A 24,810-nucleotide genomic window follows, 5' to 3' on the forward strand; every position below is an offset into this window, starting at 1 on the left:
ACTTCCAATTTATTGCAAAATGAAGGTAAATGATTGAATATTACTAGAATGTAAGAGTTTTAGCTTACAATTGCGTTTTTCGACCATTTCGGTCGAGTCAAAGTTGACCGAAGGTTGAAATTTTTTGTAGTCGACGTACGGTACATCCACTCGTCACCCAACAGACAATTTTAGTCGATGTACGATACGTCCAGTCGGCGTTTAAGGGCTAGGCTAACTTCTAAATGAAATTACAGTAACTTTAATTTCATTTAAAAGTTAGTATAATACTGAATTTCCATCTTTTGATATCTAACATAAGAATAACCTCTCTCTCTCTCTCTCTCTCTCTCTCTCTCTCTCTCTCTCTCTCTCTCTCTCTCTCTCTCTCTCTCTCTATAAATGATTTCACTCTTAAGTAAGGACAACCCTTATCTCTCTCTCTCTCTCTCTCTCTCTTTCTCTCTCTTTCATTCTTAGTTAGTGCTCACACATTTTTACAACTTATTATTTCTGTGTACATTTTTACCTGTACAGTAGGTAGTTTAAATTGATCTAATTTTACCCGTACCGTCTACGAAGTATAAATGTTCTAGTGTGGCAAATATGTTTAAAAACATAGAGATATAATAACTAAGAGTTGTATTAATCAAAATAAAGAACACTGTTTGTTCATGAAAAAGCATTTCAAAACAAACGAAAGAGACGCAGAATAAAGAAGTTATTAAAAAGAGGTTGAGAAGACTTCTAAAAATAGATCGGTTGGAAGGGGAGAGAGACAGAAATTCTCTTCCAGCTCTGTATTTTTATGTCAACCATTTATTTATTTTTTTAAGGGTAATGTATTAAGCAAACTTTTAAATAAAAATACAGTAACTTTAATTTCATTTAAAAGTTAGCTTAATAATTTGGGAGTATGATTAGGTCATATTTAGTGTTTGAACTTTAAAAATAAGCATTTATTAGCATTTCTAGAGACCGTGCCAAACGTACACGAAAATTCGCCTTGTGCGAAGGGTTCTGGAACCTAACCTCACTTAAGTTCAGGGTATGACTGTACTCTCTCTCTCTCTCTCTCTCTCTCTCTCTCTCTCTCTCTCTCTCTCTCTCTCTCTCTCTCTCTCTCTCTCTCTCTCTTTCCTCCTCGCCAAGAATGAGGACGTTTCCAAGCCTCGGCCATGCTCGTTCGTTGTTAGGTTATTAGGGGCTTAACAGACATCCTCAGGCCAGAGGAGAAAGAGAGACTTCTTTGTCCTGTGAGAACCTTGAAGTTCTATCTTCAGAGGACAGAAAAGATCAAAGGACCCTCCAACAAGCTTTGGTGCGCAGTGAAGAGCCCTTCACACCCTGTCAAAGAATGTGCCTTCTTTCTTCCTTAGAAGTTCGATTACAGAAGTGCATTCTCAAGTTCAGGAAGCGTTTTATCTTCCCTTACGGTCAAAGCTCGTGAGGTTCGAGCTGTTGCTGTCAGCCAGGAGAGTCCCTCTTTTTCGATTCACTTGGCTCCTGCCTCATCAGTCTTACGTGCTCCACTATTTGGCGCCAACTCCCAGGTGCTTGGCGCCAACTGTGGAGAGTTCAGAGCCAGTACTTGGAAGAGGCGTCAACAGTGGGGCTCTTGGTGCCAAATTCTGCATGCTCGGATCCAACTTTGGGATCCGTGGCTGGCATAGTTGAGAAAGGAACCATAGAGGGCTCTTGGTCCCTCTTCTGTCCCTTCACCTTGTTGTAAGGTTTAGGGAAGCTTGGGGGAATAGTGTACCTGGAGTACCCACCAGTTTTAATGGTTGGGTCAGTGGTTCTTTATTTTAGTTGTAGGTGACAGTGTTGTGTTGATTCTGGTCTATGCCTAGGGCAAGGGCACTATTTTTTTTTTTGTCTTTGTCAGCCATCGGTGAACTTCCATGGCAGCGAAGTACCCACTAAAGTAGAGGCAACTCTTGGCTAATACTGCCACATCCTCTATAGGTTAAGATGAGCACTGACCAGAGGTGGTACCCACGTAAAGCAGCTCTCTTACCAGTTAAGGTACAGCAAGCATTGACCCAATGCTAGCAACCTCTCTAGTTCAGAGTCATTATCTTTATTAATGTTTTGGGTTAGAAGATGTCCATGATTCCCACCTCCTCTCAATGTGGAATCAGCTATGTGATGGCTTGGTAAGTCACTTATATGAAAATAACATTTTTATGATAAAATAAAGTTTTATATATACTTACCAAGCAATTACATAATCAGAGCCCACCCTCCTCCCCGCAATGGACATTTGGGCATCAAACGAATTGAAGCTCTTTGCTGAATTGTACCTATCAGTCCCGAAAGTGGGCAGGACCCTGTCACCTACACTAGGGATGGTAGTGCCACCACAAAAATTTGAATTCTTAAGAATGCCGTGTGGAAAGCTAGTTGCTATGTAATTGTTTGGTAAGTTTATATAAAACTTTATTTTATCATAAAAATGTCATTTTTATGCCCAACTCATGCCACCCCTCAATCTGAAACCTGGGCCGAAAGGCAAACTGGAATGTTTACATCCAGGCAAGCAGGTATTCCCGCCTGCCGGACGGTAGTTACCGCCTAACCACCTTGTTCAAGAGTTTAACAGCCATTTCCAGCTCTGCTGTAAGTAATTAATAATGTAAAGGACCTCAGGTTTGTATAGTTCGGAAAAATACAGTTACTTTAAAAAATTGTGATTTTATTATAAAAATGTCATGTTATTGATTTCTTCCTAGTTCTTCCAAATTCCTTAGATATTATTGCTTATTTTTCTTCACCAAGTGAAAGGACACTTAACTGCCTTATTTATTCTGTTGTAGTCTGTAAGTACACGTTTTCTTTGATTAACTGGTATTTATAGTTACTGGCCTTTTCATTCAGATTAGATTTTTCATAATTTGGTAAATTGTCTCATTTTATATATTGTATTTGAATTTTAATCTTTTTGGTGGGACATAAGTGTAATGTTATAGTTAATACACTTCAGTTTTGATAGTTATTTCTGTTTTGTTTGAAGTTCAATGATCTTGTTTCACTCACCAAAGTAGTTTTGTTTTCAATGTTGGTTTGTGTATAAGTTTACCCATGTCTTTCAGATCCTGTAGGAGTATGCTATCCTTATTTTAGGTTGTTGGTTCAGGTGTTTCTGTACTTGTGTTTCACATTATTATTACATTTATCTCAATTTTTAATGACAGTGACATCTGTATAAAGGTTTTTATAGTGTTACCACAATGATTTTTTTATGGTCTTCATAAATACTTTGCAATAATGTATACAAGTGTTTATACATATTCGGTGCCTCACAATCACAGAATACTGGGACTGATACCCTGCTTTGCCACTGCTGTGTGTGTGTGTGTGTGTGTACAGGACTGCTATGAGATAATGTTTCAAATAATTTGTGATCTCCAGTGTCTTGTTTCATGGCTCTACACATGGCACCATTAGATAGATTCAAGCAGTAGATCCTAATCATGAGAGCAGCCCAGGGGGTGTGTACTTCCTCTCCTTGGGGAAGGATCTTTCTCACACTCAAGGATCAGTTGGGAACAAGGGGTCCCTTACTTCTATATGCCCATTCAAGCAAGTTGGATGACTTTCCATAAGGTCTTACAAAGGTTTGTAGTCTCCTGATGTGCTGTTAAAGAACTGATCCTTGTGCTGATTACAGGTCAGTTTCTGATCACCTGCCAGCATATGAGAAGCAGTTCTGTTTATCTTAGGGTGTGCTTGTTCCTCGAACAGTCCCGCTCCAGAGTAAGACCATCTGCATGTTTCCTGCACTATTTGGATATATATTGGCCTCAGATATATAGATCTGAGGCATTGTGGTATGGGGACTTTTATGGTTATACTGTAATACCTTATATCATTAATTTGTTCCAAGACATGTGACTCGAGTAGAAAAATTACCTAGGTTGAATAAGTCCTTTACAAAAATACCTAGACACCATATAAACCCCTACAAGCAACTTCATAATGTCACTAATACATTTACACCGAACAGTAAGTCATTTAACAGTTAAACTTTTTGCTGTAAATCTATGCATATTTCAATTATAAAGGATGTAAATAAAAGCCAAAAGAAAATTATACGCATGTAGTACTGTACTCTGTATATATGCCTACCTGATTGGTGATGTCGATGTATTCAGTGGGCTTGAAAAGAGAACAAGCTGTGGTGGCAGCAAAGTTTTCACCATGGTTTTATTATATCCCTTATTTTCCAATGGAATGGCATTTGCTTATGAGCACTAGCACTAGAAACTTTCCTCAAAGCCATGGCACTCATTATTCAAGACAAAATTCAATACAAATTAGACATAATACTTATTCTGTAACATGCATGCAAGCTCACATTTGAATTCCTTGCAAAGAATTAATGGTGCCACATGGCCGAATGCTAGAACTAGAACATCATGTACTATGACAAAAATATTTATATTTTGAAACCATGGTTTTTTCTGTGTTTACATTAATGTAAAGGCATATTATGTATGTTTTCGTGTTATTTGGCAATTTTCTATTGATTTTTATATTTTCATGGCTGATGACTGAATGCCGGAACTGTGTAGTTATGCCTTTACAGTACACATAGCCTTATGTCAGCAAATAAGACGATATTTGTAAAATTTTTAAGCTTTTAAATGATTTGTTATATATCTCATTACTGAGTGATATTTTATTTATTTTGTCATTTGCTTTTATGTGATTTGGCATTCTGTTATTGAACTGATTTTTATGCTATTTGAACATTCATTGTAGACCAACATCAAGATGCTTGAATGAATTGTTGGTTGAATTTTGTCTTTCCTTTTAATTTTCAACAAAATCTGCCTAATATTGAAAATGCCTTATGTTGAAATGATTCAACTGGAGACATTACTGTACTATGTGTAGATAAGTGTATCTGTAAAGATGTCTGTACTCCGCTTGTGTTCAGCATAGCTTGTATCGATCTCTGCACAATCTGTGCATTATATGTACAGCTCAGTATTGAGTTCATCAATGCTGCTATCCCGTTTGCTTTGCGTGCCAAATGCCCATTGCTGACTGATTATGTGGCATTACACTCAGTTTTTACCAGATGATGCAGGTCCCCAATATCCCAATACCCTGGTGGAGAGGAGATAACAGAAGTGCAGGTGCTAGAGCAGGGTAGAGTCTTGATCCAAGTCTACTATTTCCAATATGAATGCCAGTTTTTGTTTGGTCTTTATCCCACCTTTTGAGGAGTCTTAGCCTTCCAATAAGTGATCTCCTTTCTTCTCTGCCAATTTGCTTAACCAGTATGGGTCAGAGCTTCCCATGGTTTAACTTGAAAGAGGATTCTTGGTGTGGAGTCCAGGAGAGTGCATTGTTAGCTATTCCTTAAGACTTCATTATCATACACGTAGCTCTTGCTTAAAAGGAATCCCTAGATCCATAAGAGGCTTTACAGAGGTACAGTGCTGCCATTACTTCTTGCCATCATTGTGACTTGTTTTTGTTCCTTGCTACCTGGGGTAGGAAACATTCACACACTTACCCTTCTTTCTTATGATAGCCTTGCTCCTTGCTGAAGGATTTGGGAACTTTTTCCATAATTGTGTGCCCACAGGTATTGGTTTCCTCTTGGGAAGGGAAACCCAGCTTTCCCTTCCCCTGCAAGGAAGCAAGGAGCATTTTTGTTGTCATTTTGCAAGGTGTTGGTACCTATATGACAACTTTGTCCTTCCATTTGGGCTTTCCTTCCTGGGAGTTGATGCCAGTCCTCATGTAATTGTCCTACCTCTTTAGCTCAGCACCAAGAGGTGTCATGATTCCTTTTGTTCTGGTCAACAACTACCAGATTTTAAAGATAATTTGTAATTTGCCTAGCTGTACAAACCAGACCCATTTACCCTAATCCCATCTCAACTAGTAAGCTGAAGGAATAGGTGACAGGGATACCAAGAGCCGAGTCTGTAGTACCCTGTCACACACCTTGCATGCCACCAAATAACCACATTGTTACAAGACTTCAATGACCATTGCGATCTCGTGCCAGGGATGCTATGTTATAAAATGCTGTGATTTGTGTATTATGGAAAAATACAAATGATCTTTAAATATATATTAAGCACACCCCAGCCGGGGCAAACTTTGTTTGACCAATTTTAGAAAAAACACATCAGTGGAAAGAGGAAGATGTGCAAATGCACATGGAATAAGAGAAAAGATAAGTACCGAAATCAGTAACAAGTAACAAATTCTGAGTATATTTATTGTAAAATATTTACAAGATTTACTGAGATGGGGAGATGCAGTACTTTTTTGTGAGGTATACATGTTTTTTCTAATATTTCTTTGCACTTTTCTTTGCAAAATTACAATCATAGCTGACATAGTGTCATAAAAGGTAAGAACTAAAACCAACAGCAATCCCTGGTTATATTTAAGAGCTACTAAATAAAAAGACATCCTGGGATAGAGAGGGGCAGTACATTCCCCCATCAAATCTCAAGGCACACTGATCCCCCTCTGTCCTCTACTGAGCTACTAGAGTTGCCATGAGTCATTTATGGCCCATTGAAGTGATAAGAACATCTTTCCCACTAAATTCATCCAAACCATATGGCGTGTAATATTTATACTCATGAATTAGCCTGGCGTTCACTCAAAACCTGTTATAGTTCCTATGATCATGTCCATCCAGCAAGGGTTAAAATTTGTTATGTTGAGTGAGGTGGGTCATCATTCAGGTGTATACAGTATACAGTAGTCATTTCAGAAGATGAGGCTGCCCAGGTAAGAGTAGTGCTGTGAGATTAGGGCCCTCGTATCTTCCTTAGTCTTTAAGAGGAACATTTTGATTTCAGCCATTTTTAATGCAGGGATGTGGAGGTGTGTGTCAACTTTGACATTTTTTATCTTTCAGATGTTATGCACAAGGGGATAGATTTGTACTTCGGACCATTGTTCTCAGCATGTCACATTTTACCAACAGTGGAAGCTGTAATGCACTCTTATTCCACCTCCTCCTCTTAATCCCAGAGTGGTGTTGCTGGTGACTTCCCATTATGGTGGCCACAGTAAAATTTCCAGTCACTGCTGTGTAGATTTTCACCATTCATACAGCCTTACTGCCTTTATGAGCTATAGTGGTCATATTGTTCTACCTGATGAGTCCTCAGCAGCCTCCAATTGCTTCCCTATGTCCTGCATACATGAGTATGTTAAGTCTTAAGGACATTGTGCAGTAGCACAGTGACCTGTTCCTTGCCTTTGCTGCCCACTGATGACTTTTAAACCTTTTAACCTGTAAACCATGCTCATCCCTCATTCATTCTTGAGAGATGTAGTCTTCTAGGGTCTTGAGCTTATACATTTCATATGAGTGGTTAGCTGATCTTTGCACCAGTTTTGATGTATCAGAACATACTTTGCTGTACTTTTTGGGCTACTCAACTGCTGACAGCATCCCATGAGAATTTCTGTGTGTGGTTCTTGACCTAATCTGTCCTCATATGCTCATTTGGATTCATGGGATCCTTGCAGAATCTGTTACTCTGTTGCGATTCTGGCTCCATTGGATCAATAGGTTTGATATGAACAGATTAACTTTTTATAGTGCAAAACATTTTTCGTGTAAATCCATTAATTATATACTGAATGCACATCTCCCATTTCATTGCTCTCACTAGATCAAATTCCTTTTATGAAAAGCAGTTAGGTGGACATTCACTTGCCACCGATGTGTGCGTGCAATGTCTGTGTGTGAGCAGTTGCTACTAGCTATTCTGTTTCTTTCATCCATAGTACTTCAAAATTGATGTATCTGAGGATATTCAGACCATGAATGACAGCTCTACATGATGTCCTTTTATGAAAATGTGTGATATTTTAAAATCTTGATAATTAATAATAACAACATTACTCACTTTGAAATGATAACAATACCACTTGGTTTGCTTATTGCTGTGCATATTTTATTTCAGTTATGTGTCTGGATTGAAGCAGGTTGGTGTCAGTTTGCAGAACATGCATCTGATAGCAGGAAAATTAGGAATCATAGTGAATTTGCAGATAGGAAAATGCTGATAGCTTTGGCTTTGACCCTAAGTATCTTTCATCCATGCATCCAAAGTTGTTCATTGTAGTTGCCGTAGGATTGAACAGTATTTTCGTTGCTTTTGGTAAGCAACAATGAATGCAATACTGTAATAATTTTTACCTAAGAAAAATTTAGATACCTAAAAGTAAAGTGCTGAAATGGAATTGGGAGAGCCTTATAGCACATAGGGATTTAGAAGTTTTAGGGAAGTAACATGTTTACAGCTAAGATGTGCTTACAGTATTCATTACTGGAAATTAAAAAAGGATGCCAAAATTTTGTACTGTATAGGCAAAATGTCTTAAGTCAAAAGGTTAAAAGTAGTCTTTTTTACAGGTCCTTGGCTTGAAGGAGAAGATTGGACAGAAAAGTTTCGACGTGTAATTACAGAGAGGCTTGGTATTGCCACTGGTGGAGAGCCTTATCATGACATACGTTTTAACCTTATGGCAGTTGTTCCAGATAAGATTACGGCTTATAAAAGGAAGCTGGTTGCTCTTAGAAGGCACAGGTAAGGTAGTTGTAAGGTTTTAACGTAATGGTCAAGAATTATGCGATATTTTGCAGCAACTCATAAACTTTTATGAATAACAAAGTAAAGTGGTGAAGGTACAGCTATGCTTTTAAGTGATACGACGTGATTGCACAGGATTTCGTTCAAAATTCACAAACTGGTTACTAACATGCTCCATATTTTACTCTCATTTCAATGTGAAAACAGAATTATTCCTTACAATAAACAGGTTTTGATGTAGGAAACACCTATTTTTGGTAGTCGCTGTTGAGTCCTCAAAGGAGTTACCTTCCATGGCCTACCAGAGCTCCATGGTGACCAAACTAATATCAAAGAATTCTCTTCTAGTTGGTCTTTTGGCCAGGTATTGTGTCGTAATGATTAACATTATAACACATGATGGAGTATATAATGGACTCAAAGATAAGAGGGCACTTTACTTTCCCTTATCTTCAGCGAAGCTGAACCCAGTTTTTCCAACGTCAGTTAACCTGCAAGAAAGAGAAGTGACTATTGCGCATGCGCATCCACCCTCTTGTTTACAACCAGGCCATTAAAAGACCAAGGAGCCATTACTCTCTGTTGGTCAATGCAGGTTGATCCCTTTGCCCAAATCCCACGCCTTTTCATCAGGGAAGTGGGAGGGTTTTGAGGACTCAACAGCGACTACCAAAAATAGGTTTTTCCTACGTCAAAACTTGTTTTTTGATAGCGTAGTCGCTGTTTCGTCCTTAAAGGAGCTTTACAAAAGAAATTGAGAGGGACGAAAAAAGGACTTAAGCTCTCGCTTTTTAATCCCAACACCCCAAAGGAAATAACATTTCCAGTCCAAGGTCAAGCCAGAGTTCAAGTCCCATTCCTTATTCCAAATACTTTTCAGATTTTGATACCAAGGAACAAGAAACTATGCACGAACTTCCGTTTTAGGATGTAATTCTATAGTGGCTTACCTAAGCATGCTGGGTTTTGTTGTAGTACTGTCACCCATCTCCCAGCGATAAGTTAGCATACTCACCATCAATATGTCCCCTGGCATACTCACCATCAATATGGCCCCTGGTTTTCTGCCGCAGCACCTAGGGGTTAAGACTAATTATATAAATTCTAAAAGTTTAAAACTAAAACTTTCAACTGTTTTGTTAATAGTGAGCACTTATCTTGCTATTTTTGATGTTTCCATAATCCTCAATACTAAAACGGAGAAAAAAGTCGAATTTTTGGGGGGGGCTGGTAATGACTTGAACCGTTCGCTTTGGACCAAACAGAGGTAATGGCTCCTTGGTCTTTTAACGGCCAGGTTGTAAACAAGAGGGCGGATGCGCATGCGCAATAGTCACTTCTCTTTCTTGCAGGTTAATTGACGTTGGAAAAACTGGGTTCAGCTTCGCTGAAGATAAGGGAAAGTGCCCTGTTATCTTTGAGTCCATTATATACTCCATCATGTGTTATAATGTTAATCATTACGACACAATACCTGGCCAAAAGACCAACTAAATTAGAAGAGAATTCTTTGATATTAGTTTGGTCACCATGGAGCTCTGGTAGACCGTGGAAGGTAACTCCTTTGAGGACGAAACAGTGACTACGCTATCAAAAAGTCCACATAATATGTATCATAAGAGTGAAATCTGTCATATGTTTCAAAACTAAAAGAATGTATCACGTGTAGCCAAATTTCAGAAAAACAGTGACAAAACATTTTCAAACAAAGTAAATACAAAATTAGAATGCATCCACCAATATCAACTGGTGAGCGGAGTGTGTGTGAAGCAACCAATATAGTGGCGGCGCAACATGAACCACCTGATGTAACATAGGTCTACAATGAGTAGCAACAGTGAAATGATCTTGAAACCATTTATTTTGTATTTGTTAAAGGAGTATTTGGATTTTCATAAAAATAAAATGATTTAAATTATATTTCTTAACCATTTCAAAATTTATGGCTTACTAGTAAATTGTTCCTTTGCTAAAGCCAAGATTTTGTTCCTAGGCCTGGGTGTGTTAGATTTCTTTGCTTACTAAAAATACATTACACTTAGCATTCACATCTCTGTATTAACAATTTCTGGCCAGAAAGCTTATGAAGTTTTCTACACATTCTTGCACTTCAAGTTACCTTATGAATGAATAAATTATACACCAAAAGTAAGCAGAAAGATTTTTAAGAAAGTAATATTTTAAGCCAGTTAAAAAACAAGTGTTCCATTGGCCTTGACATTAATACTAATAGATATTTCGATTAATAACCATCCTCTCCATATAATTAAAACCATCATCTTGTATTCCTCAAGCCCTTTGTTGGCCGAGTTGGTTGAGCTTCAGACCGTCATTCGATGGGCCGGAGTTCGATTCCCGCCGCCGGCTGATGAAGAGTTAGAGGAATTTATTTCTGGTGATAGAAATTCATTTCTCGCTATAATGTGGTTCGGATTCCACAATAAGCTGTAGGTCCCGTTGCTAAGTAACCAATTGGTTCTTAGCCACGTAAAATAAGTGTAATCCTTCGGGCCAGCCCTAGGAGAGCTGTTAATCAGCTCAGTGGTCTGGTAAAACTAAGCTATACTTACTTACTTACTTGTATTCCTCAAAGAACAGGTAATCTGTGCAAATAAATCTTTAGTAACAGATCACATCTCAGAAGGCTTAGATTATTTTTGTGGGCTGTAAATCATTTTTTATAGCGTAGTCGCTTGTTTCGTCCTCAACGAGTTACCCCCATGGTGTGCCAGCGCTCCATGGTGACTAGACTAGTATCAAAGAAATATTTTTCCAGCCTGGTCTTGTAGCTGGGTATTGTGTCGTAATGAAAACACTGACACGTGATAGAGTATAGTGGACTCAAAGATAAGAGGGCATTTTCCCTCTCAGTGAAGCTGAACCCAGTTTATCTATGTCAAAAAATGCAAGAAGTCTGTCATCTTGTTAATGAGCAGGGCAGGCAAAAGACCAGCACCAGTACCCCCTGCTAGTGGAAGCTGCATGCATGACGGTTCAGTGCTCCTTACAAAATAGCTTTATTTCAAACTGTTTTCATAAGCAAGAATCACAGAAACATCCAAAGCTCCAGTTAAAAATTCTTAGTTTAAACTGTGGAACAAATGTTTTGTATACGGAATCCAGAAACCGGACTTTGTTTTCAGAGTACATGATCATTCAATTTAGAAGTGTAACTAAAGAAATGTTCCATAATTTATTATTAATTTAGATAATCCTTTCAGATAATGATGTCCACAGTAGCGTAGGTGGTAGCCTAAGAAATTCAGTGTGAATAATGTAAATTTAGTAGATGTTGTCCATAGCCTATATCCTAGGATTAAATGTCCGAAAGGTGATTTAAATAATCTGGATTAGGTAGTAGACCAATTTAAGGTAAGTAAGAGCCTTTTAAGACATATTCTTATATGGTCCTAGGCAGCAGCCTAGTTTACACCAAGGATCCTAGAATTTGATAAACAGGAAACCAAAATTTTCCCTCTTTATAGCCTCTATACTTAAGTATGATCTAAAATAATCCAGGACAATCATTTTCCTAGATGGTAATCTAGAACTAGATGAAAATATTAACCTGTGCCAGATGAAATGGTAGCCTAGCCTTAAGGCTTCATACTAAGGCAGTTGTGTTTTATGTAACCATACCCTTGTGAATTAAATAGTCCAGATTAGTCAGTATCCTAAATTAGAGTAAGTGATAACCTGGCTGTAAGATTATATATTGTTGGGTTACTATTTTATGTAATAGACCAAATAGCCTAGGATTGGATACAAACAAGGGAGGTGGTCAGCCTGAGCTAGACAAAAATAGTAGCCTAACTGTGTGTTTACTTATTAGCAAGTTGCTAGTTTTATATAGCCTGTACATTTAAGTGTGGTCCGTAAAAATCTGGATTAGCTAATACCCTATACTAGGCTAAGAAGAACAATAAGCCTAGGAGTACATATAAGCAGTATTTTAGGATTAATAACATTGGTAAGGGAAGCCTAGGAGTACATATAAACAGTATTCTAGGGTCAATAACATTGGTAAGGTCTTGTGAAGCCTGTACCCTTACAGGTGATATAAATGTAGAACAGGTAATAGCTTAACTAGATTAAGTTGAAATCCTTATTAAGGGAATGTTCCTACTGTTAATTTAGAAACAGTGGGGCTGATTATCAGAAAAAGGTAGTCTCGGCTATGAAAAACAAAAAACCAGAATATAAGAGGATTAATTTTTGTGTAGCTTATATCCTTAGGTTTTTAATTAAACCTAGAAAAAGAAACGGCTTAGAATAGGTTGAGCGAGAATCCTCTAAGAGATCTTCTATACTTAGATTAACGTAGATTATACTAGAAGGATTAACCTAAGCCATATAAAACAGTAGCATGGGTTAGTTATTAAACAATTAGTTTATAGAAGATTAGTCCACATGGCATGACAGTTTAAAATTAAAATTTCACATAGCCATTGCAAAAGGACTAACAGTTTAAGCAGTGCAGCCCTATATGCTGTCAGAGTCAACCTAAACCTAAAATGGTTTAAGTTAACTTGGATATTTTATAAAAGGTATTACATTTACACACTAGTAATCAAACTAACCTGAACCTAAAATGGTTTAAGTTAACTTGGATATTTTATAAAAGGTATTACATTTACACACTAGTAATCAAACTAACCTGTAAGATGTAATACGCTAACAGCATGGGTTTACAAAAGTGTCCGTTTTTAAAAACAACTTATACTAATTAGTTTCTAACAACAACTTGGTTCTTTCACTACAGGGCCACCATTATGCAGGACTCTCAGCTCCAGTGTTCTGTAGCAAATTGCTCAGTTCGCTTTTTGCCAGTGGGTACAGCCCATTCCACCTGCAATGAGCATAGTTCTTGCAAAAAACAAGACAGATTTGCTTGGTCGCCAGATGTGTGCAAAATTTGCAGTGTGCTCTTGGCAGCAAGTTTTAGGACGAGACAGCTCGTTTCAAGCTGTCACGATGGGTCCTAGGGTTCAGCAAGGGAGAGGAAGAGGGAGATTATATTTTTCTGGCAGAACTCCGGCAGCAAATATTTGACCCCTTCTCAGAAGATCTATATTTGGGCCAGAACCCAGTAACATCAGTCACCAATACCTCCCAGGTTAACCCTGTAGTGGAAATAGAAGAAGCTCCTCTTGGAGATGGTTACCTTACAAATGAAGTTGATATTGCTACCGAAATGACCTGGCTGAACGCAGAAGGATCAGGGACACTACCTTCAGCTAACCGTGGGGGAAACTTTCCAGAAGGAATTCAATCCCCCATGAAACTCTCGGAAGCTGATCAGGATCCTTCCGCCAAAAGGGATACAAGGATTCAATTAAGCCTTAAACGCCTACTGGACATATCATACGTCGACTAAAATTGTCTGTTGGGTGCCAAGTGGACATACCGTACGTCGACTACAAAAAATTTCAACCTTCGGTCAACTTTGACTCGACCGAAATGGTCAAAAAACGCAATTGTAAGCTAAAACTCTTACATTCTAGTAATATTCAATCATGTACCTTCATTTTGCAACAAATTGGAAGTCTCTACCACAATATTTCGATTTATGGTGAATTTTTGAAAAAGACTTTTTCCTTACGCCCACGCGGTAACTTGGCCGAAAATTTCAGAAATTCTTTCATCATTTTGTCGTAATTTTTGCACTGTTTTATATTAGCCGTTACATAAAGTTTTATATATGAAAATGTGCGCAATTTCATGTAAAATACAGCAAAATACAACCCATGGTTTAGCTTTTATCAGTTTGGAAATATTTTCATATAAACCACGATAACTGCCAAAATTTCAACCTTCGGTCTACTTTGACTCGACCGAAATGGTAAAAAAACGCAATTGTAAACTAAAACTCTTACATTCTAGTAATATTCAATCATTTACCTTCATTTTGCAACAAATTGGAAGTCTCTAGCACAATATTTCGATTTATGGTGAATTTTTGAAAAAAACTTTTTCCTTACGTCTGCGCCAGAAATTCTTTCGTCACGTTGTCGTAATGTTTGCACCGTTTTATATTAGTCGTTACATAAATTTTTATATGTGGAAATATGCGCAATTTCATGTAGAATACAACAGAAAATAAATCATGGTTGTAGCTTTTATCAGTTTTGAAATATTTTCATATAAATCACGATAACTGCCAAAATTTCAACCTTCGGTCTACTTTGACTCGACTGAAATGGTAAAAAAACGCAATTATAAGCTAAAACTCTTACATTCTAGTAATATTCAATCATGTACCTTCATTTTGCAACAAACTGGAAGCCTCTAGCACAAAATTTCGATTTATGGTGAATTTCTGAAAAAAAAACTTTTTCCTTACGCCTGCGCTGTAACTTTCGGCCGAACATCTCAGAAATTCTTCCATCACGTTGTCGTAATGTTTGCATCGTTTTACATTAGTCGTTACATAAACTTTTATATATGAAAATGTGCGCAAATTCATGTAGAATACAACAGCAAATAGCTCATGGTTGTAGCTTTTATCAGTTTTGGAATATTTTCACATAAATCACGATAACTGCCAAAATTTCAACCTTCAGTCAACTTTAACTCGACCGAAATGGTAAAAAAACGCAATTGTAAGCTAAAACTCTTACATTCTAGTAATATTCAATCATTTACCTTCATTTTGCAATAAATTGGAAGTCTCTAGCACAATATTTCGATTTATGGTGAATTTAAAAAAAAAAACATTTTCCTTACATCCGCGCGGTAACTCGGCCGAACATCTCAGAAATTCTTTCGTCACGCTGTCGTAATATTTGCACCGCTTTATATTAGTCGTTACATAAAGTTTTATATATGAAAATGTGCACAATTTCATGTACAATACAACAGAAAATAACTCATGGTTGTAGCTTTATCAGTTTTGAAATATTTTCATATAAATCACGATAACTGCCAAAATTTCAACCTTGGTCTACTTTGACTCGACTGAAATGGTAAAAAAACGCAATTATAAGCTAAAACTCTTACATTCTAGTAATATTCAATCATGTACCTTCATTTTGCAACAAACTGGAAGCCTCTAGCACAAAATTTCGATTTATGGTGAATTTCTGAAAAAAAAAAACTTTTTCCTTACGTCTACGCGTAAAACATCTCAGAAATTCTTCCATCACGTTGTCGTAATGTTTGCATCGTTTTACATTAGTCGTTACATAAACTTTTATATATGAAAATGTGCGCAAATTCATGTAGAATACAACAGCAAATAGCTCATGGTTGTAGCTTTTATCAGTTTTGGAATATTTTCACATAAATCACGATAACTGCCAAAATTTCAACCTTCAGTCAACTTTAACTCGACCGAAATGGTAAAAATATGCAATTGTAAGCTAAAACTCTTACATTCTAGTAATATTCAATCATTTACCTTCATTTTGCAATAAATTGGAAGTCTCTAGCACAATATTTCGATTTATGGTGAATTTAAAAAAAAAACATTTTCCTTACATCCGCTGTAACTGGCCGAACATCTCAGAAATTCTTTCGTCACGCTGTCGTAATATTTGCACCGCTTTTTTATATTAGTCATTACATAAAGTTTTATATATGAAAATGTGCACAATTTCATGTACAATACAACAGAAAATAACTCATGGTTGTAGCTTTTATCAGTTTTGAAATATTTTCATATAAATCACGATAACTGCCAAAATTTCAACCTTCGGTCTACTTTGACTCGACTGAAATGGTAAAAAAACGCAATTATAAGCTAAAACTCTTACATTCTAGTAATATTCAATCATGTACCTTCATTTTGCAACAAACTGGAAGCCTCTAGCACAATATTTTGATTTATGGTGAATTTCTGAAAAAAAAAAAACTTTTCCTTACATCTGTGCTATAAACTTTCGGCGACATCTCAGAAATTTTTTCGTCACATTGTTGTAATGTTTGCATCGTTTTACATTAGTCGTTACATAAACTTTTATATATGAAAATGTGCGCAAATTCTTGTAGAATACAACAGCAAATAGCTCATGGTTGTAGCTTTTATCAGTTTTGAAATATTTTCACATAAATCACGATAACTGCCAAAATTTCAACCTTCGGTCAACTTTAACTCGACCGAAATGGTAAAAAAACGCAAATGTAAGCTAAAACTCTTACATTCTAGTAATATTCAATCATTTACCTTCATTTTGCAATAAATTGGAAGTCTCTAGCACAATATTTCGATTTATGGTGAATTTAAAAAAAAAACATTTTCCTTGCATCCGCGTGGTAACTCGGCCGAACATCTCAGAAATTCTTTCGTCACGTTGTCGTAATATTTGCACCGTTTTATATTAGTCGTTACATAAAGTTTTATATATGAAAATGTGCACAATTTCATGTACAATACAACAGAAAATAACTCATGGTTGTAGCTTTTATCAGTTTTGAAATATATTCATATAAATCACGATAAATATAAAAAATTCGACTTTCGGTCAACTTTAACTCGACCGAAATGGTCGAAAAATGCAATTGTAAGCTAAAACACTTACAGTCTAGTAATATTCAATCAATTAGCTTCATTTTTCAACAAACGGGAAGTCTCTAGCACAATATTTCGATTTATGGTGAATTTAAAAAAAAAAAAAATTTTTTTACGTCTGAGAGTTACGAATTCATGCATCATTTTGTGATAATATTTTCTCTGTGTTGCTTTGATCATTTTACAATTTGTTATATACCAAAATCATCGCAATTTAGTGTACAATACAAAGAAAAACAAAATAACCCATTAGCTTCAACCGTTTTGCTCACAGCGCGATTTGTATAAAATTATATATGAAAAATTTTTTTTGCGCTGTCATATATTTCAATATTTATATATGTTAATGATATTTTTTTTCATTTCTGATGGTTGCAAACTAAACTTCAGGCAATGACAAAAAAATGGAGCCAAAAATTAACTCTTTAATCTTAAAAACTAAGCGTGCTGTGATTTTTTAAAGAAAACTTTTTTTTTCGCTTTGGCGCTAGCTCCCGAACGCCGCCGGCATACGGGAGACGTTTTTGTAAATAGAGGCTCGGCGTTTAAGGGTTAACCCCAATTGAAATGACTACATTTTCGTAGGGGTATAGTAACTCGCCTAGGACCTCTGCCCCCTGGGTAACAGGCAGTCACAGTTCAACTGTGGATGCTTAGTCAGATCATGCAAGCTCCCCCAAAAGGGATACAGTTTGCAGCATTTGATCAGTTCCATAAGGAAATTATGAGTAATATCAAAGATGCCCTTGCCACAGAACGGCAATATATAATGGACATATTGCCTGATTCAGAACAGGAAATTAAAGAAATCAAGTCAGTGATGTACACTCCAAAGTGTAAAAGTACTGCATCCTGCAATCGAAAAGGGAGAGTGGAAACAAACTCTTACCAAACAATCTCCAAGGTTAGAATTCCAACTGGAGCCAACAAAACAGCCAGTTCGAACCATAAACCTTCAGGTCGGAACATAACGGGCTCAGATATTCTCCCCTGATGATACTGATAATTCTTGGCGAGATGCTTCAGTGTGTATTTTCTCTCTTGATAGTAAGTATCTAATTAATGAGAGAAAAACCATGATCAAAGTTGTACATGTGGAGTTTAGAGACAGGGCAGCATTCTGTAATACAGAATGGCGCCTGATACCACGTTTGCTAGATATGGAGAAACCTCAAAAGAAAAAATTTCTCTTATGTGGGACTACAGCATTAAAAGTCAATGGTAGGTGGATTTATACTCCCATTATGAACAAAACCCAACTTGCTCACCAAGTACCCCCAACCTTCTGTCCCTTCACCTTTAAAATAATTAACCATGTGAAGGCAGACCTTCAGAATTATGTAGTAACTAGAAAATGGGAGTCAATGACAGAACTAAAACTATTCGCCACAGTCCTCCTTGTTTCAAAAAATTCCACCAAGGAGTGGGCAACACTTCAACTCCCTCTTGAAAGGAAAAAGCTCCCTTTGGATGTTGCTATTCAGTAGTTTGGGACCCCTATGAGAAGAATCTCAGAAGACAAATCTTCGTCAGAATTCCGTGCTAGGAGTCTTCTCCTTAGTATCTTAACCTCTTCCACCTTGCTAGAAGTTGCCACCAAAAAGCTTCCACGGGATTCCAGGACACTTTTTGCTGTTGGAGCTAAAAGTCTTATGAGAACCCTATGGGAAGCACTCTATAACTTTTTAGAGTGGCACTTAAAAGTGTGAATGGAAATATTGGAAGGCTCCGAGTCACTTCTTAATGTAACTGCTTTATTACAGTCTAACCCCTTTTGTAGGGACCTGTTTGAGGATTCTGTTGTAACTCAAGTCAATGAGCAAGTACGACAAAACCTTATCCAATTAAAAAAAGGCTCACTTTGATAAAAAATCATGTAAGCCCCCAGTCACGTCTAAAACTTTTCCACGTAAACAGGTAGGTAGTCAGAAGGAACAACCCCCTTCTAAAGGACAGCAACAGCCACATCAGCAAGGACATCTTTTTCATAAGGTCCAAAAACCATTTTACAAAGGAAAAGGAAAAGCAACGCCTAGACTGCCTATCAAAGGAAAAGGTAGAGGAAGAGGGGGATATCAGTAGGAATTGTTTGGTCCAGGGTCGGCTCCAAAGACACCACAAGGAATGGAAGTCTTCTCCTTGGGGACACAGCATTGTTCTCAATGGGCTGGGGTGGAAATGGTCTCATCCTCCCCCACCTTTAAAGGGGTTCTTTCAAGCACCAAACCCCTCTCTGGAAGATTACGTGCAGAAGGCCCTGTTAAAAGGTGCCATAGAGAAACATGCATATATTTGCTGCCAAGCACATCCCTTCATTGTCCCCAAAGAAGGATTCCTCCGAACAAAGAGTGATCCTTGACTTGTCAGCATTGAACACGTACATTGTTTACCAAAAGTTTTGGATGACTACCGTTGCACAAGTACAATTAGTCATCCCAAAAGGGAATTGGACAGTTTCTATAGATCTTAAAGACGCATACTGACATGTCCCTATTGCTGCTCCACTTCGCCCCTACCTAGGGTTCCAGTAGGGAAAGACGTACAGGTTCAAAGTCATGCCTTTTGGACCAAACATTGCCCCAAGAATTTTTACAAAATTAGCAGCAGTAGTTTTCCAGGAAGTCAGGAAAGAAGGAATACAACTAATAACTTACCTAGATGACTGGTTAATCTTGGGGGGCCACAAGAAAAGAATGCTTGAAAAACCTAAGAGCAGTGGTCAAGAGACTCCAGTCAAAAGTTTTTATAATAAGTTGGAAAAAATCCCTCCTCACGCCCAGCAGACGCTTTCAGTGGTTGGGCCTGTGTTGGGATACTCTTCAGGGCCTGTTGTCTCTCCCCAACAAAACTCAGAACAGAATAAGGAAAAATCTCAAAGGTTCCTAGAGCAGCCCAGAGTTTCCAGACAGCAGTTAAAACGCATGATGGGTCTTCTGCAATTTGCATCAGTAATACAGTAAACCCTCGCTACTTCGCGGTTCGACTATCGCGGATTCATGACTTAGCGGATTTTTTCCATTACGTATGTATATTATAAGAGAAAATATATAGCGGATTTTCCAGAAATTTAAAAAATAGTCGCGATGTATGAAGACCCAAATATTTCATTAATTCCATTAATAATTATTAATATCTGCTAGTACTGTTGGTTCATTGCATTATGACATATAATTCAGTACAAAATGAAATTAAACAAAAGAGAATGTGATCATACGATAATTCATTATAGTACTAGTAAAATTAAACTGAACATGAAACGCTAATCAGATGCAGTCTGACATTGTCATATTTGAATGGTGTAAGGCTGCTGATGGCTACATATATACTAATTATAAAATACAAATGTAATGAATGTGCATCTTTTCCATGAATCTTTTGTACTGCATCCAATAATATTGTTTGTTGCAAAAATCACATCTCGAATAAACCTATACTACTACAACAAAAAAGCATAAAATAGCGTAAAGTATATTTGAATTTGAAACTAGCATGTAAGATGGGCTGTGATTGGTTCCATTGGTGATAGATGACGAATCAGCTCCCAAGTTTTGTAATCTCGCCTGTGATTGGTGTTTTGACTGTTTCTCCGACCCGCAGCAGCTTCCCTTGTCTCTGACCTGCAGCATCTTCTTCGCGGCCACTTCGTTTCCTGCTCTCTCGGTAGATAGATGCTGTTTACATTACCAGTGCTGTGCGTGACAGTGTGTGTTTGAAGTTGAACTTTTTTTTTAACTTTGTTTAACCCCTAGCGTTCTGCTTCTGCTAAGGTTGGTACCGAGCCTAAACGCCAACGGAAAATGATGACGATTGCTGAGAAGGTGACACTTCTCGATATGTTGAAGGAAGGGAGAAGTTACGCGGCCGTGGCCCCGCCATTTTGGAGTGAACGAATCCACCGTTAAGCTACATTAAGAAGGATGAGGCGAAGATTAGGAAGACGGCTGCCATCACCTTTAGCAAGTCAGCAAAGCGAGTTGTTACGGCTCGTAATAAAACGATCGTCCGTATGGAAGGTGCTTTGTCAATCTGGATTGCCGACTGCCGGAAGAAGAAAATAGCCTTGGATACGAACACCATCCGAACCAAGGCTTTGAGGTTGTATGAGAATTTCGCAGCAAAGGAACCTCAAGATGATGGCGACCACACTGAAGAAGAAGAGGAAGACGACGAAGATGATGTAGATGAACCTCAAGCAGGGACATCCACTGATTCCCAGCCTCAGACACGACGTTTTACCGCCAGCAAAGGATGGTTCGCCAAGTTTCAGAAACGCTTCAGCCTGAAAAGCGTTTCCCTGCATGGCGAGGCTGCTTCCACTGACACGGTCGCTGCTGAAACTTACGCGAATGAGACGTTCAAGAATATTATCGCTGAAGGTGGATACAAGCCCAAACAAGTCTTTAATATGGACGAGACGGGTTTGTTTTGGAAGAGAATGCCATCGCGAACTTTCCTGTTCAAAGAAGAAGCCAAAGCCTCTGGCTTTGAAGCATTCAAAGATCGTGTTACCCTCGTGATGTGTGGCAGTGCTGCGGGATTTTTGCTAAAGTCAGGGCTTATTTATAAGTCGAAAAACCCTCATGCTTTGAAAAATAAAAATAAGAATCTCCTTCCCGTGTATTGGATGCATAATCCAAAAGCATGGATTACGAAGATGCTGACCTCCAACTGGTTCCACCAGTGTTTTATCCCACAAGTCAGTAAATATCTCTTAGAGAAGGGCTTGCCATTTAAGATCCTTCTCCTGTTGGATAACGCTGGTGGACACGCGACTGATCTTTCGCATGAGGGCATTCAGGTTGAGTTCCTGCCACCCAACACAACATCCTTAATTCAACCGATGGACCGGGGGTTATCAGGGTGTTCAAGGCCCTCTACACGAAGAATACCTTGGCGGACCTCGTTGCGTGTGTGGATGCCGCCCAAGAAGATGAGGATGAAACATTCAATTTGAAGGCGTACTGGCGGCAGTACACAATTGCCACGTGCCTTCAGAACATCCAGAAGGCACTGCAAGAAATGAAACCTGCTACCGTTAACGCGAGCTGGAGGAAGTTGTGGTCCGAGATTGTTTACGATGATTTAGGATTTACGCCTGCCGAGATTCAACACTCTGCAGTACGGAAATCTGTGCAGTTGGCTGCGATAATTGGAGGTGACGGGTTTGGCGACATGACGACGGAAGACGTTGACGAGTTGTTGGACTGCCATTCCCAGCCGCTAACTGACGAGACCTCGAAGACCTGACAAAATCAGCCAGTGAGGAAGAAAATGAAACACAGGAAGAGACCCAAGAAGTTGTCAAAGAAACAGGCTTAACATTAGAACGGCTTGCCAAGCTCTGCAACCTAGCGAAGGAGCTGAAAGAATTGTCACAAGAATGGGACGAGGATATGGTTCGTTCTCTGCAGTTCTGCAACAAAATCGATGAAGACATGACTCCCTACAGGATGCTCTTCGATCGAAAAAAAGAAGCAGCGGCAGCAACTTCCGATCACAATGTTCTTCCAGCCTTGCAAAAAGAGCCAGTTCCTCCTGCTACTATGCCTTCAGAAGAAATTGAAGAAGTGTCCCAGGAAGAAGTTGAAGAGGTGTCCCAGGAAAAGACACCTCAGTCTGAAGAGACGTAAAATACAATCATTGGCTGCACAGTAGAAGACATCATCAGCTTCATCATCATCATTTCTACTGTGCAGCAAATTCATCGCCATCATCATTCAAGTTTTTCTTCAACTTCTTTCATGGTGGGTACAGTAACAGTCTTTATTTCTTTATATACTTTAATATTCTAACATTTTAATATTAGTGCCTGTTTTAGATTAGGTACTGTACATGCATTAAGTGTTCTGTACATTAAAGGGTGGTTTGTTAACAGTACATACGAGGAGGGCTTTATTGTAACTTCCAACTCTATCGTGGTGAGTAAAATACTGTACAATTGTACAGTACGCACCATAACAATCTTTCTATTTTTTTATGTTCACTTACTGTTTTATTGCTTATCATTTGTGCCTGTGTACTGTATGTACGTGTATTGTAGATATCTGTACATTACTGTAAAGGATGGTTTGTTAACAGTACTATGTAAAGGGAGGGTTTTAAAAGTCTGAATACATGTTAAATAAATACTGTAAATATGGTGTCCCTACTTCGCGGATTTTCAGCTATCGCGGCCAGTTCTGGAACCTATCTACCGCGATAAACGAGGGTTCACTGTAGATCCAATACTCAGATCGCAATTGAAAAACATGAACAAATTTTGGCTATAGCACACAAGAAAAAAGATGCGAGACCAGTCTCACCAAAAGAATCACAAAGTTGGGGAGATACTTCAGCCTTGGACCCAGAAGGAATCTCTGGGGAAACAGGTCACCCTGACTCCTCCATCTGTAAGAGTGACAATACACACAGATGCCTCGTTGACAGGTCGGGGAGGATCATCAGGTGGCAGGGAGGTGGTCAGCTACTCTGAGGAAGTGTCATATCAATTTCTTGGAACTGATGGCTGTCTTTTTGTCTCTCAAAAAACTCAAACCTCCAGAAGAGACATATTCTGGTGGTTCTAGACAGCATGACTGCAATGTCCTGCATCAAGAGATTGGGATCACATTCACCTCCTCTCATCATGGTAATGCTAGTGCTAGCCATCCTTCGGATGGCACAAGTAAAGAAGTGGCACCTGTCTGCAATTCACTTCACAGGGTCTATCAACGTAATAGCAGACACTCTATCGAGGAAAATGACAGCCTCAGCAGAGTAGATGTTGGACAACCACTCTTTTCAAACAATAGCCAACATGCTTCCACAACCAGAGGTGGACCTGTTCGCCACATACGAGAATGACAAACTCCCAGTATATGTATCTCCGAACTTGGACAGTCAAGCAATAGCAAGAGATGCCTTCCTACAAGACTGGAACAAGTGGAGGACGATATATATTTTTCCTCGATTGTCCCAGATTTCGAAGGTTTTGAGCAAACTCCTAACCTTCAAAGGAACAGCTTGCTTACTAGCCCCAAATTGGCCAATTGATAGGAACCAAATCACTTCAACAATGCGCGAAAAGATCAATTCAATTATCGTCTGCTGTTCTATCCCAGAAAGTAGGAGGGAAAATCGTTTACGCATCCTCGTTTCTGAGCCAAGACCTTCACGTTTGGTTTTTTTTAACATTATCTGCCGTGAAAACTACTCACTCAATATTGCTAGGTCCCTAGTACAAAAATTACAGCTGTCATCTATCCGACAATACCAGTCTGTATGGAAGATATGGTTAGATTATATCCATACTGAGAGCCCAGTTGAAATTTCTATAGAAACAATTTTAAAATTTTCTGATACAGTATATCTTTTTGAAGACAAACGCCTTGTGGTTACAACAATCATGTCATACAAGGCAGCATTAACAGAACCCTTGCTTTACGGATTTGCGATTGACTCCAGCATAGAAGTTGTTACTTCCCTTCTGCGGTCTTTTGCTCTACAAAACCTGCTCCTGAAAGACTCCCAATTGCTTGGTCCCTGAACAAGGTACTTGGACTTCTATCTACCCCTCAATTCAGCAGACCCAATGCAACCGCAACACACAAGCTACAAAAGGTAATCTTTAATGAGGGACACTAAAATTATTCTTAGCCCTTGTAGAGAGAGTAGTTTATTTGTGCTAGGGTGTAGGAAAATCAGGCCTAGTAAAACTTAAATGCTTGAACTGGCCATAATGTTTTGTCTGCT

The 24,810-nt window shown here is 38.4% G+C and overlaps 1 protein-coding gene across 2 annotated transcripts in view; it reads left to right on the plus strand.

Annotated features, from left to right (window-relative positions):
• The window catches only part of calypso (ubiquitin carboxyl-terminal hydrolase calypso), a 523,758-nt gene that overhangs the window by 136,059 nt on the left and 362,889 nt on the right, over positions 1 to 24,810 (plus strand). For both annotated transcript variants that reach the window (XM_067101808.1, XM_067101809.1), the window contains exon 6: positions 8,393 to 8,567. In XM_067101808.1, coding sequence (XP_066957909.1) covers positions 8,393 to 8,567 — 175 coding nt within the window. The remainder of the gene's footprint in view (positions 1 to 8,392; positions 8,568 to 24,810) is intronic.

This window comes from Macrobrachium rosenbergii, chromosome 58, assembly GCF_040412425.1.
Source record: "Macrobrachium rosenbergii isolate ZJJX-2024 chromosome 58, ASM4041242v1, whole genome shotgun sequence".
Lineage (NCBI taxonomy): Eukaryota > Metazoa > Arthropoda > Malacostraca > Decapoda > Palaemonidae > Macrobrachium > Macrobrachium rosenbergii.